Genomic DNA, 14,107 nt, shown 5'->3' with positions numbered 1-14,107 from the left:
TTATACGGATAGAAGATGAAGAAGGGGGAAAATTACAAACACGCAAAAGTACCGATGATCTCTCCAAAGTCAGTGAAAATAATAAAAATAGAAGGGGTACGTATGTGGCATACAATATGGGAGCACGACTCAGCATGGAAATTTAGTGGCAGAAAATGAATATACATTCCAAGATACTGCTCATGAAATCGTCATCTACAAGGGGCTATACAAAGGAAGAAAAAGCAAAGCTACAACCGAGAATCACCCCGACTAAAAGACTCGAGCTGGCAAAGAAAGAACCAAGAGTCCAAGAAGTTTACTAAGAAGAATCATAGACAAGAGTCGCCTTGAGCAAGGACTCGGCGAGAGAAAAAGAAAGAGTTAGGAAACAAGGGCCCAGACCCTTAGACGTTTCCGTGAAAAAGCCAACAGGAGTCACCTTGAGCAGGGACTCGGCAAGTATATATAGAAGCGCCGGGGCACTGACCCTGAACCGTTTCTGAGAACAGAAAAAGCCTAAAGAGTCGCCTCGACTGAGGGACTCGGCGAGAGAAAGATAGGAAACAAGGGCCCAGACCCTTAGACGTTTCCGTGAAAAAGCCAAAAGGAGTCACCTCGAGCAGGGACTCGGCAAGTATATATAGAAGCGCCGGGGCACTGACCCTGAACCGTTTCTGAGAACAGAAAAAAGCCTAAAGAGTCGCCTCGACTGAGGGACTCGGCGAGAGAAAGATAGGAAACAAGGGCCCAGACCCTTAGACGTTTCCGTGAAAAATTCAAAGAGGAGTCGCCTCGAGTAAGCGACTCGGCAAGTATATATAGAAGCGCCGGGGCACTGACCCTGAACCGTTTCTGAGAAAAGGAAAAAGCCTAAGGAGTCGCCTCGACTGGGGGACTCGGCGAGAAGAGAAAAGAAACAAGGGTTCCGGCCCTTAGACGTTTCTAGAGAAAAGAGAAAAGAAACAAGGGTTCCGACCCTTAGACGTTTCTAGAGAAAAGAGAAAAGAAACAAGGGTTCCGACCCTTAGACGTTTCTAGAGAAAAGAGAAACAAGGGTTCCGACCCTTAGACGTTCCTAGAGAAAAGGGAAAAGAAGTCGGGGCACTGTCCCTTAGACATTTCTTAGAAGAAAAAGAAGCTACCACCGAAGAGTCGCCTCGACTGAGGGACTCGGCGAATAAAGAAGGAATCAGGAGTCCGAACCCTTAAAAGTTTATTAGAGAAAGAAAAGTTACAGTCGAGATTCACTTCGACGGCTAAAGAAAGAAGGGGCTCGAAGCCGGAGGGTCACATCCACTGAAGCAGTCGGTCATATGGCAAACGGAGAGAAGTCATGAGGATGGTGTGGATCTTGAATAAAGAGTCGGCAAAAATCGAGGGGGCTAATAAAGGAAATTTTGTGGCAAGACAATATACTTTTCCATGCCCTGCTAAGCGCGAGACATAGAAAAGTGAGGGACTAGTTGATGGGGTGTGAACCCCGTGGGCTCGGGGCCCAAGAAGAAAAGAGATAAAGCCCAGACAAAGAAGGGAAGCCCAAGAAGAAAATGGAGCAAGCCCAAAAGAGATACGGGTCAAACCAAGGAGTCGGCTCGGTCCAGGAGTCGGCAGCGAGTGTGGAATCGGCACGGGTATAGGGTCGGCCTAAAACTAGCCGTTAGCCCATTTACTACCCTATTATTACCCCACTTATTACCACTAGTCAATTATATTATTATTATTATTATCCATAACCCCCAACATAAACACCTATTCACTACCCTCTTGAAACCACTCATAAATCCCCTACTAAATGGTCCAACGGACACTTTTTGGGAGGGATTAGCTATAAAAGGAGGAGAAGACAAGAAGAAAGGGAGGAGGGATCCATTCATTCACTCATACACACATGGGAGGACTCTCTCAAGCACTCTTGCTACACACTTGAAGACTATAAGCACTCTCCCACAACTATGCTACCAAGAAGGCCTCATTCCACAATATGCCAAGAAGGCTCCACCACTCATCCATACACATGGGAGGACTCTTCCACACCATTCCATCACTCTTCTTTATATTATTATTGCTATATTATTAGAAACACAACCCTTTGTGTAGAGAATAGCCCTACAAGTATGTACCAAGACACCTACAAAATAAAGAGTGGAGTTAGGCTTGGCACCGCCCAAAAAGGCCCGTGGTTTTCCTTTCGGTTTCCACGTCAAAATCCTCGAGCCCATATTATTTTAGCATATTTTATTGAAAGGTGTATCCTCCAGCTTAAGGTTGTGTTGGACCTCCTTGGGCCCGAAAACCCAAAAACCATCAGTAGTATCTGTTCATATACTTTCTCAACCTATATAAGTTTATTGTTAATATATCACATATTTATTTTTAGTATATCATATGTTCATTTAACAATTTATAGATGATGGAGATATTTGAACCGACCCGAAAAGGATCAAAGCCTAATGGAATAAGTTCTTGATGAGTCCAAGACAAGCAAGAGACCCCGATGGTATCGCATGGGTGATTATGCCTGTCCGATGGGCAGATAGCCGGGTGGGCGCACTCGACAGCCTCCACCTAGATCCCATGACTCGGGCACTAGTGTCCATGATTCGGCCTCCGTGGCTAGTCGATGGCCGCCCTGGAGCCCGTCTTTTTTGGGGGGGCGGGGGGAGAAAGGGGCAAGGCAGCCGATTTTGCCCGTTTCAATAGCCTAAAAATGGGGATCTGGACTTAGTAATATAGTTACCACATTTTTAGTTAAACTTAGTTGAGTTTGCCTTGTATAAAAAGGCATTGTCTAATTAGTATAACATCATGTCTCATTCCTCCTACAAAGTTCTTGTAACATTCAAGCTTTTATCCATTCAATACTACAACTAACGTTTTTTCTTTATTATCCATTTTTATCTCATTATATTATTTTATACGAGTTTATAGATCCAAGTAAATACATACCCCGGATCATATAGTTCCATCAGTATATGTTCATGTATGTTGCAAGTGTTGGAAAAATAGCATTAAAATGGCATAAAATGACACATTAAGTGCTATTTTGTGGTACAATTATCAGTGGGGTCCACTTCCGATTTGGGTCGGGTCAAAGTGGATTCGGGTTCTTCGTAGTGAGACGAAGAGATTGATATATTGTACGCTCAAAACGGATAATGGGTGAATGAGATATTGATTCTCAAAGTAAACCCATTGAGTTGGAAAAAATGTATGGGAAAAGTGAGCTTTGTCCCACATTGATTTGGAAAGAGGATTTCACTCCCCTTTTATACAAGAGCTTTTTAGAGCTTGTAGAATTGTATAGCATAGACGCTCTCTCGCGCGGGGGGGGGTGGGGGTGCAAATCAAACGCCGGCACCTGGGGGCACGAATGTCGTCCGGAAATTGGCTGGCCTTGCGGGCTAAGTTATAAGTTATGCCAATTTCTATACAGTTTTCCAACACTATATGGCCACACCACGAGAGATCACCCGAGATCAAGACTTGATCTCTCGTGCGCTGTCATGAGGTTACACGAGAGTTCGAACTCTCGTGTGACTTACACGAGAGTTTGACTCTCGTGTTGTGAGCACACACGAGAGTTCAGTCTCGTGTGCAATGAAGCACGAACTTTTGTGCATCCCGAAAGTAACTGAGCTGAAACAGCGCGGACCATTTGTTGGTTCTGGACTGTTACAGGATTAATCTTGTATTAATTTCACCTTTGAATTTTTGAGTTAAATCTCAATAATGGTGGCTGTTTCAGGTGTTACAAATCGTGGATTAAATGCTAAACTAAATGCTATTGATTCCTCAACTCCTATATAAGAAGGGGTGTAGCAGCAGTGTTTCTACACAGACTGAAAACAACACACACAACACTGAAATTCTGTTTTCCCAGCTCCAAAATCTCTGCTCCTACTCCCTTCTTGTAGCTGTGTTCGTCCCATGCTCTAGTTCGCCGGGTTCGTTCGTTTGGGTGCTCAAACGTCGAACCGTTGTACGTTTTATCCTGGGAAGCCTAGGCCACAACGCTCCTAGCACTTTTGGGAGGTGGCAAATAAGGTTTTAAGGAAAGAATGGCACTCGCCTAACTCGTACATTTCTTTCTTCCTTCTCCTTCTTTCTCGTTTGGATTATGCTTTTTAAGCAAAAATCCGTTCTCTCTCTTTTGATATATTAGTTGGATTGGACTTATAATCCGAGGATTATTAGTTTCAATTTTGGTTAATATATATTGGTATATCTTTTTCGTAGATATACATGTATATATAACCTTCGGATCCGTATATATATATATATATATATATATATATATATATATATATATATATATATATATATATATATATATATATATATATATATATATATATATATATATATATATATATATATTTGTGTGTGTATATATATTTCGGGTAAATATCCAATAATATTTTATATACTTGTGTGTGTATATATATAAATATTATTTTTGAGATATTAAATCGATTGTGGTTCATTATCTCCAACAGCAAGTTCACTATATTTTGATACATATTCATTTTTTATGCTATGTATATTTATTTTTTGGATTAGGCTGATATAATTTGCCCATGTTAACATGATTGCGTACTAAATGATTTTTTCTCTATATATATTTTGAAAGCAATCACTTCGTTCATGTAATAATTTACAAAATATACATGAAAAATATAATAATCTGCACTAGAAATATTCTACGTGGTAAACTCAATTGAAATGATATTGATAAAAATTTCCTATGATTTTCTAGTATGAGACTCATGCTCCACTAACTTGTTTTCGGATTATACTGAAACGTGTAATTTGAGCAAGCTAAGTCGAAACAAGAGATGTGGCTAGCGTTAATTTGTGAAATAAATCATAAGCCGCGTGCAGTGTTGATCGACATTTTGGTATGATTAATTCAAGTCTTTGTCGTTGACGAGATTCGTAATCTGACTGCAGCGTAGCAACCGCGAAACAACGCAGTATTCATCCAACAAAAGACAAGAGACAAAGGACTAAGAATAGTACCAGAATTTACCGGTGGCTTGTGGTCCACTGGTATCGAATTGCTCCCCTATGTGGGAGGTCTAGGTTTCGAGCCTCAGTGTAGGCATAGATTGTATGGGTATCCCCCTTCCTTTGTAATAAAAAAAAAAATAGTACCAGAATTTTGACGGAGCGGAGAGGAAATTTCGCGCCCAACTTCTGTCGGGACTCTCAAGTCAAAGCAAAATTGGAAACTAACAGGAGACTAGGAGAGCCACGCTTGAATCTGCTAGGTGCATGTAATTGTCAGATAAAAAGTAATTATTAACTATTAATTATTTAAAAATAAAGTTCATTAAATATTAATGTATTTATTTTTGGTTAAATAACATGCATAATATTACGAATCTTGATTGGTGCATATGTGATTGCAAATTGTAGTCTTTGTTGTATTACAAACATCATAAATTTCACACTATTTATCTATCTTGTGTTATTTACGAATTATTATACATGTATAACAAAAACATAATTTGTCCAATAGTTGCAAGTTTCTATTATCATTTATAAAAAAAATAAAATTAAAAAACAGCAAATTTCGTATAGGAAGCCAATTTCGATTTAGTAAGCTTCGTCCTCAAACGGGTTTAAAGAATCAAGATGCTTGGTTTGATAGAAATAAACATATAAATGTGTTGCATAATCAAGTACACTCTCGGTATGTGCATAATCATATCTATGGTTTGTTCGTGTGGACAGCTCAATTAATCACAGAGATAAATATTTGTCACAAAAGATCAAGAATCAAGTTTTATAAGCGATACTGTAGGAGCAATCTAACCTCTCAAAATGAGGAGGCTTCTTGTGACAATGAGCAAAAGTCTAGTGCCTCTGTTGATAAATTGAGTCACCATGATTTACCCATTCACAAACTGTCGAGCTGGGTATAAGAGCGCCTGAAGTGGACAATTTTACATTTTTGTCACAAGTACACTCTCAATTATAACAGAATCTTAAACAACCATAAACCTAACTTATTGAACTACGGAAGATAAATTGTTTCTCACTCAATTGTAGGTAAGTGGTGTAGAAATAATGACTTATTTAACTTACATGTTACAACTATAACCACTATTGTAACGAAAACGGTTACTTTTGGTTACAAATCACAACATAATTTGCCTATTAAATTTGCTTCAACTAAGATATACTAAGAGCTTAGTGTGGGGATGAATAAGTCCATAAATCAAAATTTATTTATAAAAAAATAAATAAATAACGGGATTTAATTTTTATAAAGTAATCCCAATAGAAAAAAGAATGAAAACAAGGAGAATATAATTCAAATCGTGCATATCACGTATTTTTCTTAAAATTGATTCACTACCTCTTGATAGTGTTAGGAGCGTTGTAGCGTTAGTCTTCAAGGATAAAATGGATTACAGTAAAATAATTGAACATTCAAACTATATTACTCTCGGTGAACTAGAACAACAGTAGAGTACTTCGAAATTTTCAAAAGTGTTGGCAGAAATTCAATAAAATGAAATTGGGGAGAGAGAGAGAGAGGGAATCAAAAGTTTTGAGGTTGTAAATCAACCGCTAACAATTCTGCCCAACACCAAGGTATTTATAGGAGAAGAAAAAATAAATAGTATTAACAATGGCATTTGATAGTGTTTATACATCCGAATTGGGCTAACCGAGCTCATCTCAACCCAATCCAAACATCCCGGTCAGAACCAAACACCCCTGTTGTGATATTGTTCTTCTCGGGCACCCGATTAAGATGATCGGGAAGGCTGCTATAAGACCAGGGTGAGGACCATTTCAATTTACCGGTTGACTGTACATAAAACTCGCTTAATACATTGTCTAATCACGTCCCATCTATTTTTCATTTATATCAAAACACTTGGAATCACCTATTTGATTGACCGGCTAACCCGTGGCTTCTACGTGTAGCTCATGCCGGATTACTGGCATGTGTCTCAACCTCTGCCTATATAAGGTGCATTTATTACTGAAATATGGACTTTTTACTTGATATATACCTACCCGAGGCCTTCTCGATTCGGCCACCCTACTTCTCAGTCAAAGAAGATAATGCCACAACTCATACGTATGAGATTTAAACACATCAGCATTAACATTTGAAATAAATTCATATTTGTAACCTTCAAAATCAATAACTTAACCTGAGATTTAACACAACGGTTACAAACGTTAATTCTTTAAAATAAAAATTGAAATTAATTCATTAGGATTAGAATTAACACACCAGTTAAGAGAGAACATTTATGCTATCAAATTCGCTCTAAAAAGGAATTGTATATATACTAGTGCAAACGCACTTCCCATTCCAATATGAGACAAATGCTACTTCCAACCTTTCCATCTCCATTTTTAAACTCAAATTGGTATACTTCGAAAATCAATTTTTCATTTATCCATTATCCGTTTTGAGTGTACAATATATCAGATTAATTTCTTCATCTCACTTCGAATGACCCGAATTCACCTTAATCCGACCCAAATTAAAAGTATATATATTTATACCACAAAATATCCACTCAAATGTCATTTTTGCTAAAAATTTCTAACACTTAGGTCCGTTTACTAACAGAAAACTATTTTCTGTTTTTGTTTCCTAATTTTTCAGTTTTCATTCTCTGTTTTCCATTTTCTGTTTTCTGTTTAGAAAACTTATTTACTAACATAAAATTGTTCTCTATTTTCTGTTTTCTAATTTTTTTAGTTTTCACCTAAAATTTAGTTTAGATAATATTAATTTTTTTTAGCTAATATTTAAACTATATTTTTGGATATATTCATTTGAATGACGTGTATATGAATATATAACTTTTACTTTGAATTTTAATATATGTGAGATTTCAATATCCGATATCTGGACCGAACTTGTATTACGATGTAACATAATTACAAATATTCGAACTAATAATCTATTGAGTTCAATCAAAATCTAAAACATTATATAGTGTTTAATTCTTAATTTTGATAATGTAAATAATGTCTAACTTTAAAGTGTAAGCAAATAAATTATGTTTAAATAAGTAAAGTAAGTAGAAAAGATAGAAGATAGTGATAAGTAAAATAAGATGATAATGAATGTAATCATAGTGATGTGGTTATAGTGACATATAACTAAATAGATGATAGATGATTCTGTTTTCCATTTCCAAAACAGTTTTTAAGTGTGTTTCAGTTTTTCAGAAATTTTCAGTTTTCAAAATGGAAATTGTGTTAGTAAACATGTTTTCTGTTTTCTATTTTTCAGTTTCTGGAAATTTTCAGAAATTTCCAGTTAGTAAACGGCCCCTATTTTTTTTTTTTTTTTTTTTTTTTTTTTTGGTGAGGAGTAAACGGCCCCTATAGTTTGGTTATACACACTTTGAGAGCATGTGTCATTGACTCATTGTGTGGCGATATGATAGAGAATTGCAATACCGTGATTGCTTTTTGCTCGATATCAATTTTTTTTTTTAAAAAGAAAATATTACTTATACTCTCGAGAGTATATATTCTTATCACATAACATGTATTCTTATCTTGTGCTCGGATTGCATTTCTTTGGCTTCCTTGAGAGAATGTCACAGGATCGAATCCTGATGGTGGAGTCTTGACTCTTTAGGTTACATTAGATAGAGAAAGTATAGAACATATACTACTTTGTAATAGAGTCAATATATATATATATATATATATATATATATATATATATATATATATATAAAGAGTTAGAAAGGATTAAAAAAAAAAAAGTGAACTACTTAATATCATGAATTAATAATCAATAAACTGTATAAAGTAAAATGGAAATATGTATAGTAAAGTTAATTTGCATTGGTTTATTCAATAAAATTTAACTCTGAATTACTGCATAAGCTTTGAGAAAATTATTAGTGTGACTCTTAGAATCTATGCATAAATATGTCTGTCTTTTAAAAAAAAAACTTTGATCACATGTTTTTTTCTTCAATCAGTTAACTATGACCACATATTAAACGAATCTTGTTTATGTTGGTTACAACCTCAAAAATAATAAATTGGAATTTAAAAGATACTCACACTATCTCATTACACCATATTTATATGAATATGTTTGTGATTAAAGTTTGATGCATACATGTATAGCGCGCAAAATATGGATTATGATTTATGGACTGTATAATTGTTGACCTAAGGTTTGCCACAACTACGTATATATCTTGCGTGAAAAAAGGGCATTTTTAAAATATAATTTTCTCATTCACTATCTCTTAAATATGACTTTCTTTGTACTTCCAAAAAAAAAAAAAAAAAAAAAAAAAAAAAAAGAAAGAAGAAGAAGAAGAAGAAGAAGTCAAAATTGACATGATATCTAATTGGAATTAACAATGCATTTTGAATTGAAGAAGTAAAATTTTCTTTAAATTTGTCTAACTTGTACTACAACTTACTCCATACTTCAACCAAAGACCAATGAGGTAAGTATGATTCAAACTCAAAATTATTATTTTAAAAGTATAATTTAAGAATAATACGGAGTACTATTTTACTTTATGATTTTTTCTTCTAATATTCACATCTTGATGGGACAATAATTTTTAAATTTATTACTGTGAATTTAATCGACCCGAAGTTAAAAAAATTATTTAATAAACAAATATAAAAAGAACTCATCAAATACTACCACACAATGATATGAAAATTAAGATGTGAAATCAGGAGGAGATTATAATATTACTAATAATTTAGTATTAAATTATTACATATTAAACTCTAATTTACTTCAAAATGTTTTAAATAGGTACATTTATGGATAAGGTAAATGATGTTCAAATTCAAAATATTTGTTTAAACAAGTGCAATTTATCTAAGGATGACATGCATTTGTTCGTGAACTCAACGGGGAACCCAATTTCCTACCATGATGGGGTTAGTACAAAATTTGGTGAACGGGAATAGGGCTGCAAACACCCTACCAACCCCAATATATATACTTTTAACTCTTTAGTTGTTTTAAACTTATTATTAGTTTGAAAATAATATTTAAATTAGTTTTATTTTTTATTACAAAAGAAGGGGTATACCCATACAAACTACACCTATAACAAGGCTCAAAACTTAGATCTCCCACATAGGGGAGCAATCAGATACCCGTAGACCACAAGTCACTTGGTAATATTTAAATTAGTTAAAAAAATGTATAATCTTATATATTAAAAGTAAAATGATATTTTCACGTCTAAAAATTTTTCTTAATATTTTCTCTATGATGTGTCTTATAATAATAATCGGATGTCATGACTTAAGTGACTTCACATATTTTTAATTAAACACTAAAGCACCCAATTTCATAGTGTTATGTCAAGGGACCAAGAAAGAAGGAAATAAATTTTAAGAAAAGTGTATAACATTACTCATATTAAAATTAATGTTGCAGAATGTTCTAGGCGCTAGGGAATAATCTTTCAAACTAGTCAATTGCATATGTTATGGTTAGTTAAGTACATAGCTAGAGAAATATAGAAGATTAGTAGGCGAGCAAGCAAGCAAAAAAAAAAAAAAAAAAACACTTGACTGAGTTAGACACCGACGCGGTCGAGTTAGGCCCCCGACTTGGCCGAGACGCTTAACTCGGCCAAGTTGGCACCTAATTAGCCCATTAGTGGATCAGCCAACTAAAAGCTGTATAGGGCTGAAATCACCTCAACCAATGATTAATAAAAGTAAGGACTAAAATTTGTGTGGAATTGTATCATAAATCATTTAACCAACACCAAAACAACTCATAACAGTTACAAATACTTAAATAAGAATCCACGTGTTAAAAACGGACATTGTATTGTTTTTTTTTTTAAATAAATGTGAATTATTTCAAAAAATTAGAAACAATCTAGTTTGTTTCAGAATTGGTTGGTGGTGTGGTCAAGAAAGGGGCCAAAATCCCAAAAGGCTGAGTAGTAGACAAACAACCAAAACCAATTCGCCAAACCAACACGACTCTCTCGTGAATCAGACGGCGTTAAGACGCTTCTGTAACCTCATCTCTCAAACACTCATGCTTCTCTCGCATCCCTAGCCCCACCCCTCCGCAGAAAAGGTCAATGTCCCTGACACTTCCGTTCACACCACAACTTTCAAACCATTTTTAATGTTTTCTTAATACACTAAATTTACCGTCAACCTAATCCTAAGTCTCTGAAATCCTTATTCAAAAGCCGTTCGAGAATGAGAATCGCGAATAATCTCATCAATCTTCAACGTACAACAAGTTTTCATCATCTTTGATCAACCCCTAATGACTCATGGTTCCTGGTAGGATTCAAACCAAATGTTTTTTAATAATGTTTGTTAACGAATGACCAAAAATAATTATGCAATAATAATACTAAGACTAAAGTGGATATTCAAATAAAAAAAAAAAACTAAAATGGACTACCACCTAAAAAGGTTCAAACCTCTGCAACACAATGCAGGAATTATGCCTAAAATGGACAAATTCTTTATGCAAATCTTTTATTTGATCATGTCTACTAAGCCATTGAGTCATCATGATTTATATATTATTAAAATACTCTATCAAGTATAAGACCCTTGAAGTTGAGTATTTCTAATATTTTCGGGAGAATAAAAAAAAAAAAAAAAAGTAGAATCCAATCTACCATGCAAATAAGCGGTCAAACAAAATTTTAACGACTCAGATTTAACAAATGAGTGACAGGTCAGTCACCTACTGTGTACTTTATCATCAACCCCTCGCCCCTTTTTCTTTTCTTAGCCTCGCCTATGGCATCATTTTGACTCTTGTTTGGAATCACATTTTCTCTGTTTCTCTTCTTGGGGCGGCCATGGCAGTGGAGCTTATGATGGATTACAGACACGGCGGTAACGGCAGGAGTAGTGATCTCAGCTTCGCGAAGAAGCTGGAGGAGAGCGCGGTGGCGCAGGAGGCGGCGTCGGGGCTTGAGAGCGTTCATACGTTTATCAGATTGTTGTCGCAGCAGCAGCAGAATAAGGCGGCGGAGAGCCGGGAGAAGTCGTCGGTGGAGATTGAAATGGTGGCGGATGTGGCGGTGAATAAGTTCCAGAAGGTGATTAATCTTCTGGGTCGAACCCGGACCGGGCACGCCCGGTTCCGGAGAGCCCCCGTCGTTTCTTCTTTGCCGGTTCCGGCGAAGGATATCCAGGTTGACACCAAGGTTTATAATCCGACGCCGATTCAGCAAGTTCTGCCGCCGGTTGCTTTCGATCACTCCCCACGGCCGAAGAGCGCCGCCGGAGGCGGCGGCGGCGGCGGAAAGACGATTAGTTTCTCGTACTCGCCGGAGGTTTCGCGGGCCAACTCTTTCAATTTATCGTCGTTGACCGGGGAGACAGAGAGCAAACAGGCGTCTTCTTCCTCTGCTTTCCAGATTACCAATCTGTCCCTGGCCTCCTCCGGCGGAAAGCCGCCGCTTTCTTCGTCTTCGTTGAAGAGAAAGTGCAGCTCCTCCGAGAACAACCTCTCCGGCAAGTGCAGCGGCGGCTCCTCCGGCCGATGCCACTGTTCCAAGAGAAAGTAAACACCCTAAACCCTAGCTAACCCCTTCATCTTCCTTATCATTAAAACTAAAAACATATATATAACTCTTCTAACCACTCATCTTCCCCAATTGAACAGGAAGCTAAGACAGAAGAGGGTGACCAGAGTTCCGGCAATAAGCATGAAGATGGCCGACATCCCACCTGACGATTTCTCATGGAGGAAATATGGACAGAAACCTATTAAAGGCTCTCCACACCCTAGGTAAACATTCTTAATCTTGTTTTAACCTTAACAAAATCACCCTGACTTAGAACAACCCTAGTCATGTCGGTCAAGTTCGTAGCGAAATTAATTTGTCAATTTTCTTGATTTAAACCGAACAACTATTAGCAACTTAATTTAATTTATTGGCTAATCAGGCTATGACAACCTAGGCTAGTTTACCAGGTAGATCAATTTAGACTAATTTATGTTTTCATGATTCTTTACTGATTAGGGTACCGTAAACAGATTTATTATTTCTTGTGATTCTTGCCGACTAAAGTTACATTGTAATTACAAATTTACCTAGTTACTATGATTATTAACGTTATTGTTTTTGATGTCCCAGGGGATATTACAAGTGCAGCAGCGTGAGAGGGTGTCCGGCACGTAAACATGTAGAGAGGGCTCTGGATGATCCGACCATGCTGATTGTCACATATGAAGGAGAGCACAATCATTCCCTCTCTGTACCTGAAACAAGCAGTTTAATCTTAGAGTCTTCTTAGATTATTATGATCAGTTCATTCATGGTGATGAGGCTAGCTAGATCCAGATCTCAGTTTGCCCTGTAAAAATTTGTGCAGGCTGCAGGCTCACAGTGTAACCCTAGTATCTTCTGCTCTAGTGTTAGGGTATGTGTAGGGTTTGAGTTCTGAGTGATACTCTAATTTTATTTTGAATATTTAAAAATTTCGTGTAGGTTATTGTAGCTCTAGTTTGTGTTCATCTCCGAAGAGATTGGCAATTGGTTAGACCATGTCTTTAGTCTTGTTTCATTTTGTCCACATCTATTATACTTTCTTTTCTTTCAACATATACCAAAAAAGAAAAAATTTTATAAGTTCAACGATGAGTTACATTTATATTATCATACAACGGAACATAAAAAAATACACTCTATATATTAGTAAGAAGCTGCGATTGAGCTTCCATGAGTCATAGACACAATCACACAAATAGTCTCCAATCTTGATTTAATGGTACTATAATGTCTTAAAGCTTAAACTAGATCTTCAGCAACAATAATTTGAATGCTTTATTAATTTTAGTTGCATCTTGCCTTTACAGTTTTCTATCACTATTGCAGAAATAAATAAATAAATAAATGGAATTGAAGTAGGGCTAAAGTGAAGTTAAAGTGGGGATAATGGATTTGGTATGTGTCTTATTACAGACTGTCAGTGGGAATTGGGATCAGCAAGGGATTACATTCTAATCTTATCCTTAATTTATTCCAACAATAATTAATTTAAGATATTTTTTACTGTATTAATATAATAACATTAATATCAATAATATTTGGTATAATCATGTATATATTATTTTGATTTACTGAAAAGTTCACAGTCATTA

At 36.1% G+C, this 14,107-nt stretch overlaps 1 protein-coding gene across 2 annotated transcripts; it reads left to right on the top strand.

Moving 5' to 3' along the window:
• The first annotated feature begins 11,708 nt into the window (after nucleotides 1-11,708).
• Nucleotides 11,709-13,478, top strand: LOC109189150 (probable WRKY transcription factor 7). 2 transcript variants are annotated; one of them, XM_019339918.1, is made up of 4 exons: nucleotides 11,709-12,208; nucleotides 12,248-12,523; nucleotides 12,626-12,751; nucleotides 13,101-13,478. In XM_019339918.1, exons 1-4 carry the CDS (start codon nucleotides 11,814-11,816, stop codon nucleotides 13,258-13,260), a joined length of 957 nt encoding a protein of 318 aa, XP_019195463.1. In that variant the 5' UTR covers nucleotides 11,709-11,813; the 3' UTR covers nucleotides 13,261-13,478. The 2 variants fall into 2 exon arrangements, with proteins under 2 accessions (XP_019195463.1, XP_019195462.1); XM_019339917.1 differs by having other exon boundaries at nucleotides 11,709-12,523.
• Nucleotides 13,479-14,107: the final 629 nt, after the last annotated feature.

The sequence above is a fragment of the Ipomoea nil genome, unplaced genomic scaffold (genome assembly GCF_001879475.1).
Source record: "Ipomoea nil cultivar Tokyo-kokei standard unplaced genomic scaffold, Asagao_1.1 scaffold1509, whole genome shotgun sequence".
NCBI lineage: Eukaryota > Viridiplantae > Streptophyta > Magnoliopsida > Solanales > Convolvulaceae > Ipomoea > Ipomoea nil.
The sequence above is the reverse complement of the archived record's forward strand: the minus strand, read 5'-3'. Positions and strand labels throughout refer to the sequence as shown.

What these genes read in the sequence shown, in the direction of transcription:
- LOC109189150 (XM_019339917.1), top strand. Translation starts at nt 11,814, where the DNA reads ATGGCAGTGGAGCTTATGATGGATTACAGACACGGCGGTAACGGCAGG. An exon ending in TGCCACTGTTCCAAGAGAAA is followed by an intron (nt 12,524 to 12,625) that starts GTAAACACCCTA and finishes CCAATTGAACAG; the next exon opens with GAAGCTAAGACAGAAGAGGG. An exon ending in AAAGGCTCTCCACACCCTAG is followed by an intron (nt 12,752 to 13,100) that starts GTAAACATTCTT and finishes TTGATGTCCCAG; the next exon opens with GGGATATTACAAGTGCAGCA.